This window comes from Phaseolus vulgaris, chromosome 8, assembly GCF_051622355.1.
Source record: "Phaseolus vulgaris cultivar YP4 chromosome 8, ASM5162235v1, whole genome shotgun sequence".
Lineage (NCBI taxonomy): Eukaryota > Viridiplantae > Streptophyta > Magnoliopsida > Fabales > Fabaceae > Phaseolus > Phaseolus vulgaris.
In genome coordinates this window covers 60,185,976-60,206,696 of record NC_143505.1, presented here as the reverse complement: position 1 = coordinate 60,206,696, position 20,721 = coordinate 60,185,976, and the positions used below count along the sequence as shown (strand labels likewise).

The 20,721-nt window shown below is 29.0% G+C and overlaps 3 protein-coding genes across 4 annotated transcripts; 1 reads left to right on the top strand and 2 right to left on the bottom strand.

Annotated features, from left to right (window-relative positions):
* The first annotated feature begins 319 nt into the window (after window positions 1–319).
* On the top strand, window positions 320–1,985 carry LOC137823859 (RING-H2 finger protein ATL2). Of its 2 annotated transcripts, XM_068629166.2 has the most exons (2): window positions 320–1,266; window positions 1,774–1,985. In XM_068629166.2, exons 1-2 carry the CDS (start codon window positions 630–632, stop codon window positions 1,785–1,787), a joined length of 651 nt encoding a protein of 216 aa, XP_068485267.1. In that variant the 5' UTR covers window positions 320–629; the 3' UTR covers window positions 1,788–1,985. The 2 variants fall into 2 exon arrangements, with proteins under 2 accessions (XP_068485267.1, XP_068485266.1); XM_068629165.2 differs by lacking the exon at window positions 1,774–1,985 and having other exon boundaries at window positions 479–1,494.
* Window positions 1,986–5,421: 3,436 nt separating this feature from the next.
* Window positions 5,422–7,824, bottom strand: ZIP6 (ZIP metal ion transporter family). The gene is made up of 2 exons (XM_068631874.1): window positions 7,070–7,824; window positions 5,422–5,851 (listed from the first exon to the last, which is right to left on the bottom strand). The coding sequence occupies exons 1-2, from the start codon at window positions 7,730–7,732 to the stop codon at window positions 5,537–5,539; spliced, it is 978 nt and encodes a 325-aa protein (XP_068487975.1). The 5' UTR covers window positions 7,733–7,824; the 3' UTR covers window positions 5,422–5,536.
* A 4,430-nt stretch (window positions 7,825–12,254) lies between these two features.
* Window positions 12,255–13,865, bottom strand: LOC137825052 (putative N-acetyltransferase HLS1). The gene is made up of 2 exons (XM_068630726.2): window positions 13,515–13,865; window positions 12,255–13,270 (listed from the first exon to the last, which is right to left on the bottom strand). Exons 1-2 carry the CDS (start codon window positions 13,677–13,679, stop codon window positions 12,296–12,298), a joined length of 1,140 nt encoding a protein of 379 aa, XP_068486827.2. The 5' UTR covers window positions 13,680–13,865; the 3' UTR covers window positions 12,255–12,295.
* Window positions 13,866–20,721: the final 6,856 nt, after the last annotated feature.

Sequence of the window (20,721 nt, the reverse complement as noted above, 5' to 3'; positions counted from 1 at the left end):
TCATGATTGACTTAGGCTTGATGCAGTTTACAAGAACTAAGAATTTCTTATTTTATTTCTTGGTCATTCATGAGTCATAAGGCCTTTGCCTGAGGAGTTAGGATCCTTTATTGCACCAATTTAACCAATTAACACCACAAATAAATAAACAAAAACCTGCCACATGAATCCAATAAAACCCACCTACCCTCCTCCATTGCCGTTGCCTTCACGAGTGCTTCATTTGTGCCCTATTTTTCTCTTCACCCCTCCACCCCATTCCCATGCATTCCTCATTAATCCCTTAGATATAGGGATTCTCCTTTGACTTCATCTGCATATCCCTCCCCACATAGCCTGACAAATACATTTGCTTACAAGAGGCAGCAACACCAAACACCCCCTTAATTATCACTCCCTTCATTTTCACGTAAACATTTTCACAACTAGTTACAAAGAAACCTCGCTGAGTAGAACAAACCAAATTTTTATTCAACACTGCACAAACTGGCTCTTGACTTGCTGGGTCCCCTCCTCCCAAAATCTCATTTTAAGTTCAAAGCCCTGACCTTTTCCACAAAAATAACCTACCCTTTTGCCCATTCAAGCAAACAACACCGACTTCACCCTCATCCTTCACTCCCCTCACAATGCCGACTCAATCCGAGTCACCCAGTAACTCACTGAGTCAACTCGCTCAGAACCTGTTCTCCGACAGCAACAGCAGCATCATGCTCGCAGCCATTCTTTCCTTGCTCCTAGTCATCCTCTTTGTCCTCCTACTCCACGTGTATGCCAAGTGGTTCTTATCTCAGTCGCAATTACATTCTCACACTCGCCGGTGGCGAACTCCGGTGACCGTCTCCGGCGTTCTGGAACCTTCTCATTTCAACAGCATCAACATAGAAGCGTCACCCACCTGCACCAAGGGCCTGGATTCAGCGACAGTTTCAGCAATTCCCATGTTTGAGCACAAAACAGAAAAAACAGAGGAATTGGAATGTGTGGTTTGTTTGAGCGTAATTGAGGAGGGTGAGATGGGAAGGAGATTGCCAAAGTGTGGCCACGCTTTTCACGTGGAGTGCATTGACATGTGGTTCACTTCACATTGCAATTGTCCCATTTGTAGAGCTCCTATTCTGGTGAACGATGATTCTCAATCGGGTTCTGATGACGTGTTTGAGATTGTGGTTGTTACTCCTGGTTATGAGATTAGTGAGAGTGAGAGTGGTTCTGTTCCAGAAAATTCTTCTTCTTTGTTGGGTTTCTCTCTGAAGAGATTGCTGAGTAAGGTTTTTCTGTCACCTGATCATGTAACTGAGTTGGATGCTTCACACTGAAATATGAACTCATCTCAAAGTTTACACATTTTTTGTTCTCTTCAAATTGGTTGGTTTTCTTTTGGAGATGTACCTAGTTTCTTTCTTTTTCTCAGAAAATTATGCAAAAGCAAGATTATTCATTAGCCTCTTTGACACATTTGAATGATTATCATAAAAGCAGTGTTGATTTCCCTTTTACTGTGCTAATATATTCATTCTTCTTTCAATCATTAAAGCAAATCAGTAGTAGAGACTACTAATTTATTTATCAACTCAGAATTTGTATATCAACAGTTGTATATCTAATACTGAAATAAGTGTTTGCTAAGAGTAGTTAATAGTGTTCAAAAGAAAAGACAAAAGAGAGTACTTGATGGGTTATAAATGTTGCGTTGGTTACTCATGTGTCCCAATTGATAACACTTTCTAACTGTAATTGATTGTTCTGATATCTGAGCTCGTGTTGTTTCAGTCATGATGAAGTAGTGACATGAATGGTGCATGTGGGTAGAAGACAACGCTGGTATGGTATGCCACAGTGAAAGGACAACTTTATGTACATATTTGTTTACTGCCAAATGTTTTTTAAGGTCTTGTTCGATGGATCAGAGTTCACTTCTGCAGATGGGGTGCTCAGAAATATTGGAAAAAGTTCAATCCAATATAATAATGAAACGATTTCACCAAAAGTAAATTGGTCCATATATTACAACGTTACAAAGATAAATAATTATTTACAGAAAAAGTTTGAAAGATGTCAACTTGTGTTTCTATTTAGTGAAAAAGTTTGAAAGGTTCTGAACTGATGTTTTTGGCTACTTGATTATGTCTTTCACTTGGCATTGTGAAAAAGTAGGATAATGAAACACAATAAAAAAACTATTGATATTTGAAATATGTTTGAAAATGATTAAATAATTACTAATCACCTATCAAGTAATTAATTTGATTAATAAATAAATAAATTGGTAGTCAAATTGTTTTTCCATGGCTATATTTTAATATAATTACGTAGATGCATTGTGATAGCTTCTTCCCCTTTTCTTATGCTACTTCTTCTCCCATTGAGAATTTGACCTTGTGAACATGTCATGTCACGTTTGAAAGTAGCTATCTAAAGCAAAAGTGAGATATTACAATAAAAATAATTAGTTGTTTTATCAATAAAAATAATTAGTTATTTTATTGACAAAGTATATAATTTTGTTAATATAGTAACTAATTATTTTTATTTTTAAAATTATTTTTTATTTATTGATTTTCTTTTTAATGATGTCTCTTCAAATTTTCATTCTTTTAGTGTCACTAGTTTAAACAAAATATTTTTCTAAGAGACATTTTACACATCTCCTATCACAAATATATGTTGATTTGGTTTGGATAGATACTCAACTAATATATATGATTATTACAGAAAAATATCAACTAATATATATATATATATATATATATGATTATTACAGAAAAATATTTTGAGATGTGGTTTAAATTTTCAAAACTTATACTCAGAGGTTTCGGCAGAAAAAATAATTTGCCTGTCGAAAAAAATTATAGAAATTTAGTATATTGAAATAGGTTTGGAATCCATTACTATTGTTGTTGACGTTTTACTTAATAACTTACTTTAAAAATCTCTAAATAAATGTAATTTTAGCTTCGATATATTAAATTTAGAAAATTTCTAACTATATATAATTTTTTAAAGCAGTAAGAACATCTTTAACCTTCTTTTCTTCTTGATTTTTAAGTTGAAGAATCATTTCTTCAAAAACTCTTCCACTAGAATCAATCTATATGACATTCTCTTTTTTTTTCATAAAACTTGTTTCTTATTCTTATACAAGAAATAGCTTCTATAGAATAAAAAAATATATCTTTCAGAACAACCAATAATAATAGAATATAATAGACTCTACAAATCAATTTTTTTAAGAATTGGTTGAGGTTTTGTCATTTTTTTTGTATTGGGTAAAAAATTGAATACAATTTGTTTAAGGTTTGCTGCAATAAGAATCACAAATCATAATTTTCAATATATGAAACAATCCGTATTTGAGATGTTCCAACTAAATATTATTTCATAATTAAAATCATATAATTTATTGTTTTGATTAATATAAAAATGAAATATTACGAAAGTCTTTCTTTTGTAGAAGTTGGGAAACTATGTTTGTCATGGTATTTTTGTGTTGTGAAACTATTATTTATTTTCAGACTTCTTGATAATTTTTTTTTTATTTGAATGGTTTCTATGAAAAAGTATATACATCATAATTAAAGTAAATAATAATATTATTTAATTAGCGTCCATACCAATTATAAATAATTTACACGTATTCATGATATCATTGCATGAGCTGCTATTAAGAAAATTGCGATTTAGAACAGTAGAAAAAAGAGCTTTGGGTCTCATAAGAAGTTGGATCGAACCTCACTCTGTCACACTCACTTTTTGGGCCCCATAAATTATTTCTGCACCCCTCATTAATTTCAAAATTTCAACTTTAACCTTTTTTTTATGGAAACTTAATCTCTTATTGCAAATTTTGCATTGCAGAGAGAGAGAGATTATTGGGGGTAGCCATGCTCTAGTCTCTTATCTTATCGTGATTTTCTTTATTTTTGATATTTTAAATAAAAATATTATGTTTTTCGAATTAAAATTGTGGATATTAATATTTTATATAAAACTTTATTTATATTGATTTCATTATTCATAATTTAATCATAATGTTTATATTTGTTTTGATAGGAGTTTATTTAATTTTATTGTTTTTTTTACATTTTTATTATCTAAAAAATATATTAAAATTAGAACCAAATAAATAGATTAAAATAAAAAAATTACAAAAAAATATTTTAAAAACTAAAAAGTAGAATTAATTTGTTAACTTATTTTATAATATGACGGGTTACTAATTTCAACTTGTATAACTTATTAAGATCAACCCGACTAACTCATTTTACTTCTTCAAAATATATTTGGGTTGACTTCCTATCAAATATACTCATTTATTTATAAAAATTAATTTATAAATTTTACTTTAAATACGAATAATTTTTTTAATATATAAAATAATATCTAATTTAGTTTAATATAATAATTATTTTTTTAAGACGTTATTAGTTAAAATATATAACTCTCTAATGAGATGTTAATATCTAAGTAATGTAAAACATAAATTTATTATAATTATGTTTCACAAATCTTAATGTAAAATGTAATACGGAAACCTTTAATTTTGTATAATAGCACCCACTCTCAGACATTCAGACACATTGCCTAACAATCTGCCATTTTTATTGTCTTTTACTGCTCCAACTATTTTTATTAATTGTCCAAAGTAATTTCTCTTAAGCCACTTCAATGACCTTCAACAAAGAGACGTGTAATGTTTTTCTTCCATGCACTGTGGCTTTTCTCTTTGATTCTACAGTTTAGCATTTTGGTAGAAGATGAAGGTTATTGGATATGAAGATAATTAAAGAGAAAAAGAACAACGTAACTTTATGAAAGATAAAGATGTGCAGCACTAGGAATCAAAATCATAGGATCCCAAATTCCACCAAAATTTAAAAACACTTAGTGGAAAATAAAACTTAGTGGAATCTGTGTATATACTTTCAACTAAATTAGGAAAGAAACAATATTTCAATATAATAATAAATTGATTTGATACTTGAAGTTTCGCGACCAAATAGTTGTACCCGCATTACTCCACTAAGCTTGCATGGCATCAAATAACCTTTTCAATTTGCCCTAATTAATCTTCATCTTAGCTTTATGCAATTTTTTTACTAATTTGAGAAACAATTCTAATCGCACGCACATAATATGTCATCATGGGACGATAATTTGCATAGGATTGATTGTTCAGGATGATAATATTTTGTTGATGGGACGATAATTTGCATAAAATTGATCATTCAGGATGATAATATTTTGTTGATAGCATAATCAGATAATAATTTATTTGAATCATTTGGGAGATAATATTTAACTGATTGTGCGATAATATTTTGTACCTATTATTCGAGATGATAATATTTTGTAGCTATTATTCGGAGTGATAATATTTTGTTAATTGTATATGATAATAATTTTGATCGCACAAGTCAATAATAATAATTTGAGCGATAATCTCTTTGATATAATGATTTGTATGATTGTAGTGCAAGTTTGTTTTGTACATTATAAGTTGCACACTAAATGGAAGGTTGAAGGTACAAAATTTTCAAGCCCACAGGGCAAGGATAGACATTGCAGCAGAACCAAGGGTCAAAGCAAGAAAAGATATTTTCTTCAAGGGAGGGGTAGAGTTCATAAGCTTGTTGTGAAAAAAGTCAACGGCTATGAGATCAACAAGGGCCATGTAAATCAGTATTCCTGATGAAACTGAACCCAGTAACCCTTCCAAGATTAAGGCATTTGGATTGCTATCATCGTAACCTGTAAGTGAGAACAATGCCATCCCCAAAATTATCCCCATTGGTGTTGTCACTGCAAACATCAAGCACATGTATGCAATTGTTCCAAAGCTAAATCCTGCCTGTAATAATCACCACAAAAATCTATATCAATTGGATTAACAAAAGTACAAATAATTCTATTCATTGTAAATTTGTTCATGAATACACTACTTTTCATTCACATCTTGTAGTCTGAAGAAAGGAAAAGTAATCAAGAGCACACTTCAAAAAATCTCTGCATAGATTTCATACTGAACAATGTTGTTACGCTGGTTAATAACAAAAATTCACTGGAAATGAAAATCAAACATTAACATTTTATTCTGATTAGAATGACTTTGTAAACACTTGAAACATTGTTATTATGTAAACGCTTATTCAAAATATTTATTATGTAAACGGTTTTTCCTTTTTTTATTATTAACCGTCACAGGGTGAAGCTATGGTCTCAAAAACTTATAAATCACGGTTTCGAATTGCGCAATCCTCGTGACTACACAAGCCACATAGCACACATAAATTAAAATATAATATTCCTCAGTTGTCTCTTTTCTAGAATTTGCATCATTACTCATCTCATACACATTTTATCTTTGCAAAATTATATGTAACCTATCTCTTAATTAATAGATAAGATAAGATAATCTGGACAGGTTATTAGTAATAAAATAAAAGGATCACAATATATTATTATATTTTCAAGTTCTATAAATTTTACACTAAAACGGTCTGAATAGAAATCCATACTTATCCACAAAACTACTTAAATTAGTCCCAACTAAGCGTTAATTTGGGAAGTTAGGAGTCTTTATCCCGATAATTATGATTATGATTTATAATTATAACCTTAAACACTCTAAGCCCCCTTAATTAAACAATACAACCCCGGTTTCAGACACCAAAAATTAAAAAAAACAAATAGAAAACTGAGGAATTCTCCAACCGCAACAATAAACAATGTTTTAGAAACTCCCAAACACAATATCCGTTACTAATTTCCTTCCTAAAGGTGTAAAGATATTAATTTTGAATACACACAAGAAAAAATGTAGAGGCAATTAACATAATCTAGTTGCTTAGCAATTTTTTCAGTTAAAAATTTAATATACAATCTACAGATTATAATTATAATCCAGAGACTATCTAAGAACCTGCATTTATTTATTTATTTATCGTGTAGAAGACAGAAAGGTTAGAATGGAAGTTTCTGGTTGAATCTCAGAAACCCAATTAAAAACATCATAATTGGAACAAAATCTGATAAATTAATGAAAGAAGAAGAAGAAGAAGAAAGAAACCTGAGCGACGCAACCACCGAGACCCATGCCTTCAAAGATTTGATGAAAGGCTAAAGCAGCAACGAGAGGTCGAATAGTGCAAACGTTCTGAGACATTCCCATGGTAACTCCGATTATCACAGAGTGAAAAATTATCCCAATCTCAAGCACCTGCGAAACCAACCTCTGTTTCAATTTCGCCAACTCTTCACCTCTTTCACCGTCGCCGCCAGACCCATGGCACCCTCCGCCGAGCTCCAACTCCTTCTCCTGCCCCACCACCGGCGCGTACTGCGCGTGCTCCACGTGCGAGCTCGCCGCGAGGTCCACCAGGAGCGCCAGAAGAGCGCCCACAAGCGTCACCAGCCCCGAGAAGGGGAAGTCCTTCCAGGGATGGCGGGACGCCACCTGGCAGTCGGCGAGTGCGGCGTACGCGTCTGGGAGCACGTGGACCAGCGAGGTCGAGAGAATCACCCCCGCCGCGAAACACTTTATCACGACTATGGCCTTGTCGTAGAGCGGCTTCCCGCGGAATACCCCGGCGAGGAGCACCGGCAACGACATCCCCGCCACGCTCGTCACGAAGATAACGAAGATTGAGACCACTTTTAGGTGCGCCGCCGCCGCACCGTCCCTGCACGCCGCCGCGCGAGCCATGTCCGTGACGCACGCCGACGACGCCATGCACGAACGAAGAGAGAGATTGTGAGAAAAAGAAAAGTATGGGTTTGGGAAAAAGAGAGTTTGAAGAAATGAAGTTGGAAGAGTGTGAAGAGAGAGTGATAAATGATGTGGAGTGGACCAGGTTATGGTGGGGTTCACTTTGCCGTCAATGACTCATTTTTTCACTGTTACCTCTTTTCATTGCAATTTTTATCTTTCACGCTTTCTTCCTCTTTCTCATAAATTTCTCTTTCTTTATTTCTCTTTCTTTATTAACAAATAAAAGAACAAAAAAATATTTCCCATTATTTTTAAAAAAAAATCTATCTGTGTTTGCTTGCTTTGGTTAATAGACAAGAGTTATGTTTGGATTTAATGTTTAATTTTTTTTTTAAACTTCAATTAGTAGATAAAAAATTATTAATTATTAATTATTAATTTCACGTCTCATGTTATGAGTGTAAGACCCGTTTACTAATAAATTGCAGTCACTTGTTCCGTACCCATGTGGGTGTCATTAAATGAACATCCAAAAATTTAATCACTATTTTTCTTCAACCACAAATATTTATAAATATTTCTTATTATATATATATATATATATATATATATATAATCTAAGGTAAGATATACTACAGTTTAATTCATTAATTCATTGAGGCGTGCTTTTTTTATTTTATCGTAAGGTCTATAATAGCTCTGATTGCACTGGAGAACTGATCGCGCGATAATAATTTATGTGGATGGTTTAGGTGATAACATTTTGTTGATTGTGGGGGCAATAATAATTAACTGATCGCATCGTGCGATAATAGCATGATAGTAAGCTGATGATAATATTTAACTGATAGTGTGAGATGATAATATTTAACTGATTAGATAGAACGATAATAATTTTGATTGGATTGTGCGATAATATTTCTAATTATATGTCACAATAATATTTTGATATCATAAGGTGATAATAATTCTAATCATATGGAATGATAATAATTTGGGGCGATAATAATTTGCTGATCGCTTGGAATGATAATATTAATCGTTCATGCCATAATATTTTGTTGATCCCTTGGAACAATAATATTTTGTTGATCGTTCGGGCGATAATATTTTGCTAATCGTCTGGTTGATAATAATTTTTGGGAATTGCTTAGAGCAATAACATTTTGCTGACACACGGGCGGCGATAATATTTAATTGATCGCATGAAGCGATAATAATCCTGGTCGCACGAGGCGATGATATTTCTAATCGCACGGGACAATAATAATTATGAACGCACGAGACTATAATAATTCTGATCGCACAAGGTGATAATAATATGGGACAATAATGTTTTGTTAATCACTGAGGATGATAATAATTTATGCGGATCGCGGTGTGCGATAATAATTTATGCGAATTGCTTGGGGCGATAACAATTTTCTGATCGTGCAGAGCGCTAACATTTTGCTGATCACGCGGGGCGATAATATTTAACTCATTGCGTGAAGCGATAATAATTTATGCGGACCGCTTGAGGCGATAACATTTTGCTTATCGTGCGGAGCAATAATATTTAACAGATCTCGTGGGGCGATAGTATTTAACTGATCGCGCGGGGCGATAATGTTTAATTGGTTGCGTTGGGATAATAATTTATGTGGATCACGCAGGGTGATAACATTTTGTTTATCTCTCAGGGCGATAATAATTTATGTGGATCGTGGAGGACGATAACATGTTGTTGATCGCTATGGGCGATATCATTTTGTTGATTGCTCGGGGCGATAAAATTTTGCTTATCGCGCGATGCGATAATAATTTATGCGTATCATGGAAGACGATAACATGTTGTTGATTGCTCAGGGCGATAACATTTTGTTGATCGCTAAGGGCGATAATATTTTGTTAATCGTGCGATGCGATAATAATTTATGCGGATCGCTTGTGTCGATGATATTTTGTTGATTGTCCGGGACGATAACATTTTGATGATTGCATGACGATAATAATTTATGCGAATCGCACGGGACGGTAATATTTTGTTGATTGCGTTGAGAAATAATAATTTATTCTGATTAGGCGGGACGATATTATGGTTGGTAGGATATTCATGTTCAACCGTATCAATAAACAAGAATATAATATATAAGTAACTCGTTAAAACTTTTTTGGTTGAGACGATAATAACTTTGAATAATAATATATTTGAATAATTAATTATAATATATTTTCAATAATAAATATTTAAATAATTAAATATAATATATTTTTTCAATAATAAATATTTAAATAATTAATTATAATATATTTTTTATAAATTTTAATTAATTAAATTTTTGTAAATTATTTCTAATACCATTCCACCATATAAAATACTTAACACTAGTTTCAATCCTGCGAGCATTTGAGCTAAAAGATTAACCATAAATAAATTATATAAGAAATTAAGATGAAAAATTTAACTCAAAAGCTTAAAATTATAAATTATAGATCTTTTTCTAGTACGTTGATCAACCTTTTGATTTATACTCAATGTGTACTCAAACTATAGTTCCATTTCTAATAAGTGAATATGTGAACTACCTTAATTTCGTGGAAATACAAAGTCTTATAAAAGACGGGAATGTGACTAAGAATTTTAATATTTTATAACAATGTTAAATAAGACTAAAGTGTGTGTAAAAAAGAATACCTTCATATTATTGAAAGTTCAACAATATAACTAATTATTTAAGTTGTTATATGTCATAATGATAATATATATATATATATATAATTATTTGCTATAATTATTCATGAATAAAAACAGATAAAGTTAGAGGTGGTATCACATGACTACCTATTAAAAATGTACATGTATATATATTTTTATAGTATTTTCTGATATTTGTTTCTTGATAACTAAATATCCAAAAGTTATAGTATATGATGTTTTTTTAAGAGAACAAATTAACATATGTTTCTATATTTAACAAAAAAAAAATTACTTTTAGTCTTCATCTTAATACATCAGGCTGAACATCTTCAAAAACTTGGTCAAGGAGATGTGTTCATATGGAAGGCATGAGTTAACTAACCAGCAAAAAGTTGAGTGAAAATATTAGGATCTTGTGTCAAATGCCAACAAGAATGACCTAACTAAAGGACCAAGCAATCAAAAAGTTTGGGTGATTTTCCTTCTTTACCTTTCTTTCTTGCACCCCCAACTTACTTTCTGCACTTCAATAATTTCAAAATACCAAACACACTCTTTTATTTGGATTATTTGATAAAAAGAAAAAAAAATCATTATGGAATGAATTTAAACAGTTCTGAAAAAACAAATTTTATAATAATTTAGGTGTTTTAAAACGTGTCATTTAGAATAGTTGAACATTAGTTCATATTATCTGTTCCAAAAAAAAAATATTCCAATTTTATCACTTTTTTTAATGTATTTTTTTTTTATCCTTTGCATCGTTTGTAAACTATGAGTATATTCAAAATTTGGGGCTACAGAATGATTTTTAGCTGGTGTAGGAAGAAAAAGCCCTCACTATCACTGTTCAGGTTGGATCCATTTTCGAAGAACCCAATACTTTTTGTTAAGTGATAATTAAACAAAGTTTTTTTTTTTTATGGTTCAAGATGGAGTCTGTATCTTTTCTCTTACCATTAGATTTAGGCTAGAATTAATGTTCATTGTCCAGTGTGTTTCTGACTCTAATAATTATTTATTTATTTTATTCAGTTATTAATTTATACTCGAATAATAATAATAATAATATTATTATTTATACTCTATTTGTTTTTATTTGATATTAGAGTCCCTTATTACAATACAAAAAAATTGAATTGTAAATGATAATTTGAATATTTTATTTACTTTAAAAAAAAAATTTAATAACGCACAATTTTTCAAATACATACAAAATGTTTTGATTTTAGAAAAAAACGACCGATTTAATATGACATTCTATTAATCATAAAAATGACTGTCTATTATATATTTCTTGAATATTCTTCTAAATATTTAGATTGTTTTGTTTAAAAAAAGGTATTATTTTCGAGGATATGGCTGACCAGTCCCAAATATTTCCTTAAATTTCAATAAGTATTGTTTTAATAATAGAAACAAAGTGATTAAGCAAGCTATTTTGAGAGACTGATCGAATGTAATCACATTTTGATGCATTCAAAATTTAATATTATCTATAGTTGTTAAAGTAGTTTAATAAATTTTATCATACGAACACGTAAGGTGACTGTTTCTTATTTTAATGTTTTAAAAGAGAGACATTAAAGAAAATTATTTTAAATATTAATATGTGAAATTATTTCTAAAATCCATTAACTAAATTAAACACCCACTCTATGAAATTTAACATTTAAATGAATCCTCATCGAAAATATTAATACTAAGAGGTAATTTCATGGTTTATATTTTATCAAAATAGAGTAATTTTTTCCCTTTTTCTTTATCGAATTGGGGTCAATTCTAAAACAATTACGAATTCTAGTAAGTTATGCCTATGTTTATGGTTAATTGGTATATCATCCATAAGAAGAAAGTGGATTGAAAAAAAAGTGAATATATGTTTATATTTATGAGTAGATAGTTTAAACCTCTCGTGGGTCTACAAAGAGTGTTATTGATGATTGAGTGTTGCTCAATTCATGAAACTTGTTAGTTCCTTCATTGTTCAAAGCCTTTATGCACCACAAGTCCTGGCATGAGAGCAATTTCCAATGTGGAATATGATGAATCAGATCATCTCTTCCTCCAATTTCTGTCACAATGATCTTGCTCTGTTCACTCCTAGAAGCCATGTTGTGCACAAACTGGCACAATGCCCTAACCAACTTTCCAGAGAATGGCCCTTCTTGGTACACACCATACATGAAGTAGAACCCAAAAGGACTAAAGAAATTGGGCAAGGTTGGCAATTTCATGCATGGGAACATTCTACCAATCAAGCTCCAACTCTTTGTGAATAACATGCAAGACAAAGGTGCTTTCCCTAGCCTTAGCTTGAAGATTTCCCCACAGTTCCAAACACTAAGCATAGCCCAACTATCGGGAACTTCTCCATCTAAACCAAAATCACTATCCCCTTTGAAATAAGCCACCCAAGTTCCCAAGCTTAGCTTGTTCCTTAGTATATTCTCTATGTCACTAGGGAAGAACTCAGTGGATCCCATGAACCTTCTATAGAGGGATTCAGCCTTTTCAACCTTCACCATAGCTATCTCTATGTTGGATGAGATTTGAAACAGATGATGATTCACTGGGTTTATGAGTATAGTTGGAGTCCTAAACTTGGTGTAGCAATACTTCTCCATGAAGAGGTTGATTGAGGCGTGGTTTTCTTTCTCTGTGGCCATGTATGCATATTCCACATCATTGGAAGTGAACCACTCTTCTAACCTTTGCACTAGACTTGATCCAATGCCTTTTCTTCTACTATGAGGAGAAACTCTGAGGCCTAAGACATACCCCACCTTTGCCATATCCTCTGGAGGATGAGTGTGAACTTTCACCATTTTTATTAAGCCTTGAATGACACCGACCAATTCATTGTCCATCTCTGCCACCTAGCACCAAATTAACCAATAAGTAGTATAGTGCACACAATTCTAGTACTACTTGACTAAATTAGATCACTTAACTAACATAACCAAAACTAAAGGATCAACACACCAGTTAGGTTAGAGTAAGTAAGAGGAAAAGAAGATTATAAATTGTGATCCATGTAAATAAAGGCTGAAGGATGAGGGAGATGATGAAGATTATTAAGTATAGTTACTTTAATGGTGTGGTATTGTATAGTATATATACCAGCATTATGTACATGGGACTGTTTCTGATCCTACACATGGGGTCCCCCATAGTGTCTAGCACGCTTTCTGATGGCCCTACCTTGCATCTTCTCTCAAGATCTTCTACCTGAGCTCTATCAGAGTGACCCTCGTAGCTTCGGATTATGAACTTCTTCAATGCCATATTCAATGAAACTTAATTTGTGTTGAAGGAAATGTTTGAGTTATTCATGGAGCAATAAAGAGAAAAAAAGAAGAAGGGAGAAGCTCAAGCCTAAGCAGATAATCCAAATACATTTTGCCAGTTAAATAATACAAGTACTACAACAGAAACAATGGTTGGAGAAAGACTTCATACAGATAGAAATTTATATGCACCCAAAAGAGAGCTATTAATACATGTATTTTATATATATATATATATATATATATATATATATAAATACTTGGTTTTATGCCCTAGTACCTTGGTTCGTTATCGAATGATGAAAAGATGTGCAAAAGCAGGTGCATGAATCTGAGAAATAAATATAGAATGGACTTGGTAGACAATTAAATATAATTCATCTAACTACAAGTACAATCCACAATTAATAAACATTTTCATCCAATAATGGATTAATCACAACTGTTGAAGGATTAATTACCCAATATACGTGTTAATTGAAACATGTTTGTACCTATTTCTTACTATTAAAAGATTCATTTATACTAATATATATATATATATATATATATATATATATATATATATATATATATATATTGTTTCGCGGCGGGTGGGCCATCTTTAGACAGAAGATTGAAAAGTAAAAATTAAATTAAAGCAAATTAAGTTAAATTAAACCCCACTCACCCTTCCCTTTCTGCAAATTAAAAGTTTTATAATTTATGATAAAATGGCCTTAAATTCCAAAAACAAGGACACGAGTAATACCACTAACGAGGAATCACTATATGACAATTGTAAAAGCAACTTTTAATTGGAATCATGGACAGATTAATGGAGTTATAATACGTGAAAAAAATAATATTATTTTTCATTACAAAAAGTTGAAGAATTCCATAATTGATTAGAAACCAGTATTGTTTTTTAAAGAATAGAATTCTTAATTAGTAGTAGTGTTAAAAACAAGACAATTATGAATTATGATATTGTTTAATCAAATATGGAAACAAACAAAGGGGAGTGGCACAACTTGTTCTTACCAAGCCTAGCTAAATAGAAACAAAGCAATGATTTGGTTAAGTATGTGAAGAATAGAACCTAAGCAACTCATAGATAAACACCTTCTATTGTAATCAGTAATGTTTTAAAAATTCAACTTTTTGTCGGAAACTTTTGAGTTTTGGTATTCTATTAATTTAACTGATGCTATAATCGTGGTTGAAATATAATTAATTATAATACTAAATAATAATTAAATCTAAAACATTGTTCATGATCCAATAACAGTTAAATTAGAATGAAAATTCAGGTAACTGTTATCCCTAATAAAAAATGTAAGGCCCAAGGATAGTTATAGGTCTATCTTACATAATTTGTCGCTCTTGTGGGTCAACTATTTCCTCCCACAGTCTATATAATTTTCTTCTTTTTAATTTTTCAGTGTTGTATATTACTATTTGAATATTAAATATGACGAAATATTTTTATTAATATTATATTATTGGATTTTATACGTTGATGGTTGAAAATTAGTTATAGTAAAAAAATAATCATTTCATAAGCTACTTTATCAAACCAGACTTAGATCAATTTTTAGAGTTTTGTTATTATACAAATTTTAAATAATTTTTCTGAAAAGAATTGTAAAATACCTTCATAAAAAAAATTATTAAATAAAAACTAATTTTAAAGACCAAAATAATTAGTTCCTATTTCAATAATATAGTCTATTTTATAAACTAAAAAATTATTGATATCTAAATTAGTTTATATTACTAATAAAAAATTATAAAATAATTTTTAAATTGTTACTAATCTTTAGCTAAAACCTAGTTTGTTAATTTAGATATTCAATTTAGAAACTATTTTATAAATTTTTATTAATAATAGAAATTACTTTAAATACTAATAATATTTTAGTCTTTAAATTATTATTTAAATTAGTATTGATTTAGTTATTTTCTTTTAAATTGGATTGCTACTTATTGAATTTTTTTGTGTTTCTTAAAAAAACTGTTAATCTTTTATAATAAAAAATGTTCAAATAGAGAGGTATATTTTGAATTATTTTTGCATGATAACTATTATATTTATTATTTAAACTATATGTCATATTTATAAACAAATTACATAATTTTATTGTTGGAGATCCTATTTCATCTAAAAATACATATATGAAACAATTTAAGAATTGAGCACTCATATTTTGTAGCTTTTTGTGATTATAAAAAAGAAAAAGGGTGAGGCAGAGGAATGTATAAGCCAAAAGAAGAGGGTGGATGAGAATAAAGATACAAAATATTTTGATTAGTTCATCACTTTTAGGAAAGTGAAGGTGAAAAATTATAGTGGAAGGAGATTATTTGCAAAAGAGATCCAGATTTGGTAGCAAAGTATAGATAATGATACATTGATAAGTATAGAGAAGGGTATAAGGGAGGCTTATCTTTCAAATTAATGGATCTTTTGGACAAATAAATAAAGCTCCAATCTATGGTGGAAACATTGTTGAAGATGACCAAAATTGAGTTACATGAAATGGTACAAAAACATCTTTAAATGGGTCAAAAACATTAATGTGATTAACAATCTATTTAGTTGGTGATATTAATTCAAGACACTTTTTTTGTATAAAATATTTAAAAAAAATAGAAGGTTTTTGTTTTATTTTTGTGCATTTATTTCAGCTTTTTAAAATAATAAAAATGAAGAAGACTAATTAATTCCAATGGATTATTTCATGGGTGGGTTAAGTTGAGTTGATTTATGAGTCACAGTCCATTTGATGATTCTATATAATTATTTAATTAACATAAATTAAGTAGAAAAGTGTGAAACTACTCTTACATCATTATAGAGAAGTTAAATAATGTTGTTAGATTCTTCTTCCAAGTTCCACCTACCTTTTATACACTAAATAATTATAATCCTCATTATTAATTTAAAAGACATCCACCACTAATGAAAATGTACACGCGTGGTTAAAAGAAGAAGCACTGTAGTGGTTTTCTCTCATATTTTTATGATTTTATCCCACACAATAAATTTCTACTAATCCAATAACAATTAATATGTTCTTCTCCTATGCATAGCCTTTTTGGATGGATATTTTATATGTTAATTCCTTTGTTTATTTCTTTGATACACATCTTTAAAATATATTTTATTACTATTATATGTTAACTAATATTTTAATCTATAAGTATAGAATAGTGATAAACTACTTTCTTCAATTTTTTACGTATTCATTTAATTTAAATTTCATACTGTAACTTTCACTGTATTTTTCATAGAATATGAAATATTTAAAAACTCACCAACATTTACCAAAGTTCACAATACATATGTTAGATGAAGCATTTATTATTAAATTAAAACTTGTAATTAATAATTAGTGGTTCTCTATTCATGGATGTAAGATTGAATTCAACTTATTTTAAATTGTGTTAAAAATCATAATTATCTTTATGAAGCTTTGCATTGCATGTTATTAAGATTAGTGGTATCATTATCATTCAAATTAAGAATATTGGTATTGTTCCTTTCATTTCATCCATGTTATTTAGTGTGTACTGAGCATGAGGAATAATCAGAGATTTGGAGAACCAATTATTATTAATTCTGCTAAAAATTATATTGTTATGGGTTTAAGCATGATCGATAACTTTTTAAAAAAAATTATAGATAATAATATTGGATATTTCCCTATGTTGAAATATTTTAATGTCAATAATTATCTTTGTAAAATATCCAAAATATCTATAGTTGTTTAACAGTCTCTTCGATTTGGTTATTGATGATGTTGTTCGATGAAATTTTGTATTTTTTTTTTTTGTGTTGGTATTTTTTAATAAAAGTATTGATAAATATATGGAGATATTTATCTTTTATATTGGTATTGATATTGCTTTGAAGATTGATGGGTTTCATATTAGTCATTGAATTGTCAATAGTTCAAGGTTGATATATATTTGGAGTGATTTTATATTGGTAGTGCAAGCCAACTATGTCTAGAATTTTAAATTTTTACGTTTATCACATTTTTAAAGAATGGATTAAATGTGTTCATAGTCTTAAAGTCTAATCATTTGGTTTGATATTTTGTCTTCTTCTATTAGTAAAGTCTTTTTAAGAAATTGGTTTAGATTATGAGAATATATTTTACTAATTAAATAAAAATAGCATTTCAGATATACTTCAACTTTATACAAAGAAAAACAGTAAACACAACCAAAACATCTATCAACATTGCAATAACATCCACCTAGCACAAACGGCTTACTTACCTATCAGATATTTTTTTTTTTACAGAAACAAACCACTAAAAAAAATCATAAAATAAAAACTAATTTTATAAATAAAAATAATTAATTTTTATAGTGACTAAATTAGAGATCATTTTAAAAACTATAAAAAAATAGTTTTTAAATTAGTTTCTGTTAAATGATTTTTAAATTAGTAACTAATTAGTTAACAAGTTTTTTTTACCAAATTTAAAATTCAAATAATTGGTATTTAAAACCTTGGTAGCTAATTAGATACCAATTTAGAAACTATTTAACAATAATAGAAACTGATTTAGAAACCAAAATTTTTGTTAGTCTCTAAAATTATCTATAATTTAGTCACTATAACAACTAACTAATTTTGATCTCTAAAATTAATTTTTATTTTATGATTTTCTTGTAGTGAATTAACTAACCTTACTTATAATTACAATACTTTACTTATAATTACAAAACTTCTCTTATAGAGAGTATAGTTTTTTTCTTAAATATAAGTTTTGGAAAGTATAGTTTTTCTTAAATATAAATTTTGGTTTGGTTCCTATTGTTATTGAATTTTGTTTTCATTGTAATATACACATTCATTCTAGAGAGAGTATGATTGTTTAAGTATAAAATATGAACCTAATCTAATTGAGATGTTATATTCTCGTAGTGATACTTTTTTATATTGGGTGTATTATTATTCATCTTAGATTATATCTTTAAATTCCAAAAAGAAATATCATACTTTTAAGAAGACATCATACTTTTATTATATTAAGTTATTCATATAATGATTAAAAAAACTATTGTAACATAAAAATATCGTAAAACTAATATCAAACTTATCATATATAATTATCAATATCTTATCTAATAAAAAATGTAAAAATAAAAATATTTTATTTTATGTAAAACTATAATCAAATTCTACCTTACCAGTTATATATATATATGTATGTATGTATAATGACACTTGCCTAATTCACTTTTTGATATAGAAAATGGGGGAGCATGCATGAATTTGATAGCAAAGTGTTAATGAAACAAAGACATTCATCACTGCCATTTTGGAATCTTCCTAACATCGAGGAAGCATAATTGCAAATGATTTTGCAATCTTTTGGTTTATTGTCCATTATTGTTAGCATACCTTAACTTTTTTTCTTTTTAGATAAAGACTTTGCCAGCTTTATTCATTATTGGACAATATCTCTTTGATTTTCAACACTCCTATTATTTAAGCATCTTGAAGAAATCTGGAATATAAGCATGTTTTTATGATGCTTAAATCTAGTATATTAAGAATGTGTAATTGTTTGTGAAAGCATTAATCTTACTATTATTAATATTTTGCATTGGATGATCATGTGTGTGTTTTCATAAGCTCTTAATTCTTTTAAATTATTGTTAAATTTACTGAATTTGAAAAAAAAAACAATTGATTATATTAAATCATAATCAATTATTCTATAATATAAAAAACAAGTATTTGTATGTAATTAATTATTTTAGTGTGTAATTGAGTGAATTGATTATGTATATTTAGATTGAAATATAAGATGATGAGAATCGATTATTATTAAAAAGTACTCTATTTAGATTGAAATATAAGATGAAGAGAATCGATTATTGTTAAAAGGTACTCTACTATATTGTTTTGGTGAATTTTCAAATTCATCTAACAAAATAATTAATTATCACTCATGTAACTAATAGATTAACTTTGTTTTTAAAAAATATAAGTGAGTTTTTTCTTAGTTTAGAAATACACTATTTTAAAACTTACATAATCTTTCTTTCCTCCAAACAAATATAATTTATAATATTTCTCCAATATCAATAGTGTGATATTGAGTAAAATTTATCGAAGAGCTTGTGAATTGAATATTCTCTTATAAACTATAATTTTTTTTCTATCTTCTTAGTTTTTCATATTTTAGAAAAATTAAAGGTAATATATTTCATATTTTCTGGATATCTAGGTTTGGTGTAGTTTGTGTAGTAACTTTCTACACTTATATTATATTTTATTTTATTTTATTTTTATACGTTTTCAAGTATACATTCTTGAATGTGTTGTATGATGCATTTATAATGTATATCTAATTTTGTTTTTTCAAGACTATTGAGCATATTGGAACAAGTTTCACAATCGAGATTTAAAATGAACAAATTCTTCTTAGTTGAGCGCTAAGGGAACTAGGATTTGTTTGTGGAATCTCGTTTCATTCCTACAAAGGACATTAATGTTCCAACCTCAAGTTCGTTGAAATAACATTATTAGGGTCAATCATCACATATGAAGAAAAAGATATTCAAACAAATAAGAGAATAATGAGTTTAAAAATATTCATGAATGAGTAAACAAAATATACTTTGTAAGGAAAAAAAATAAAATAATATATATATATATATATAATATAGTGAGATATTAACTGATGTAGTTTAAAGATAATAGATGCTAAAGTTCCATGCATGATTCTAAATTATTGTAGACTATTTTTTATTGAAAATTATGATCCTTAAATGAATGATATGAAAAAAAAAGATGACTAATAATATATAAATAGCCCTTGTTGTTTGCTTTCTAAAAACCAAGAATAACATGTTTTAGTTTTGTTAAGGGTTTTTCTATCCTTAAAAAGCATACGTCATAAATAATTTATAAATTTCTCCACTCATAATTAAAGATGGTATAGAACGGAATGTGCAGATGAATTTGCAACCCGATAGCAAAAACAATGTAAGATATATTAACTATTTTAATCTACTAGTTCGCTTAGATC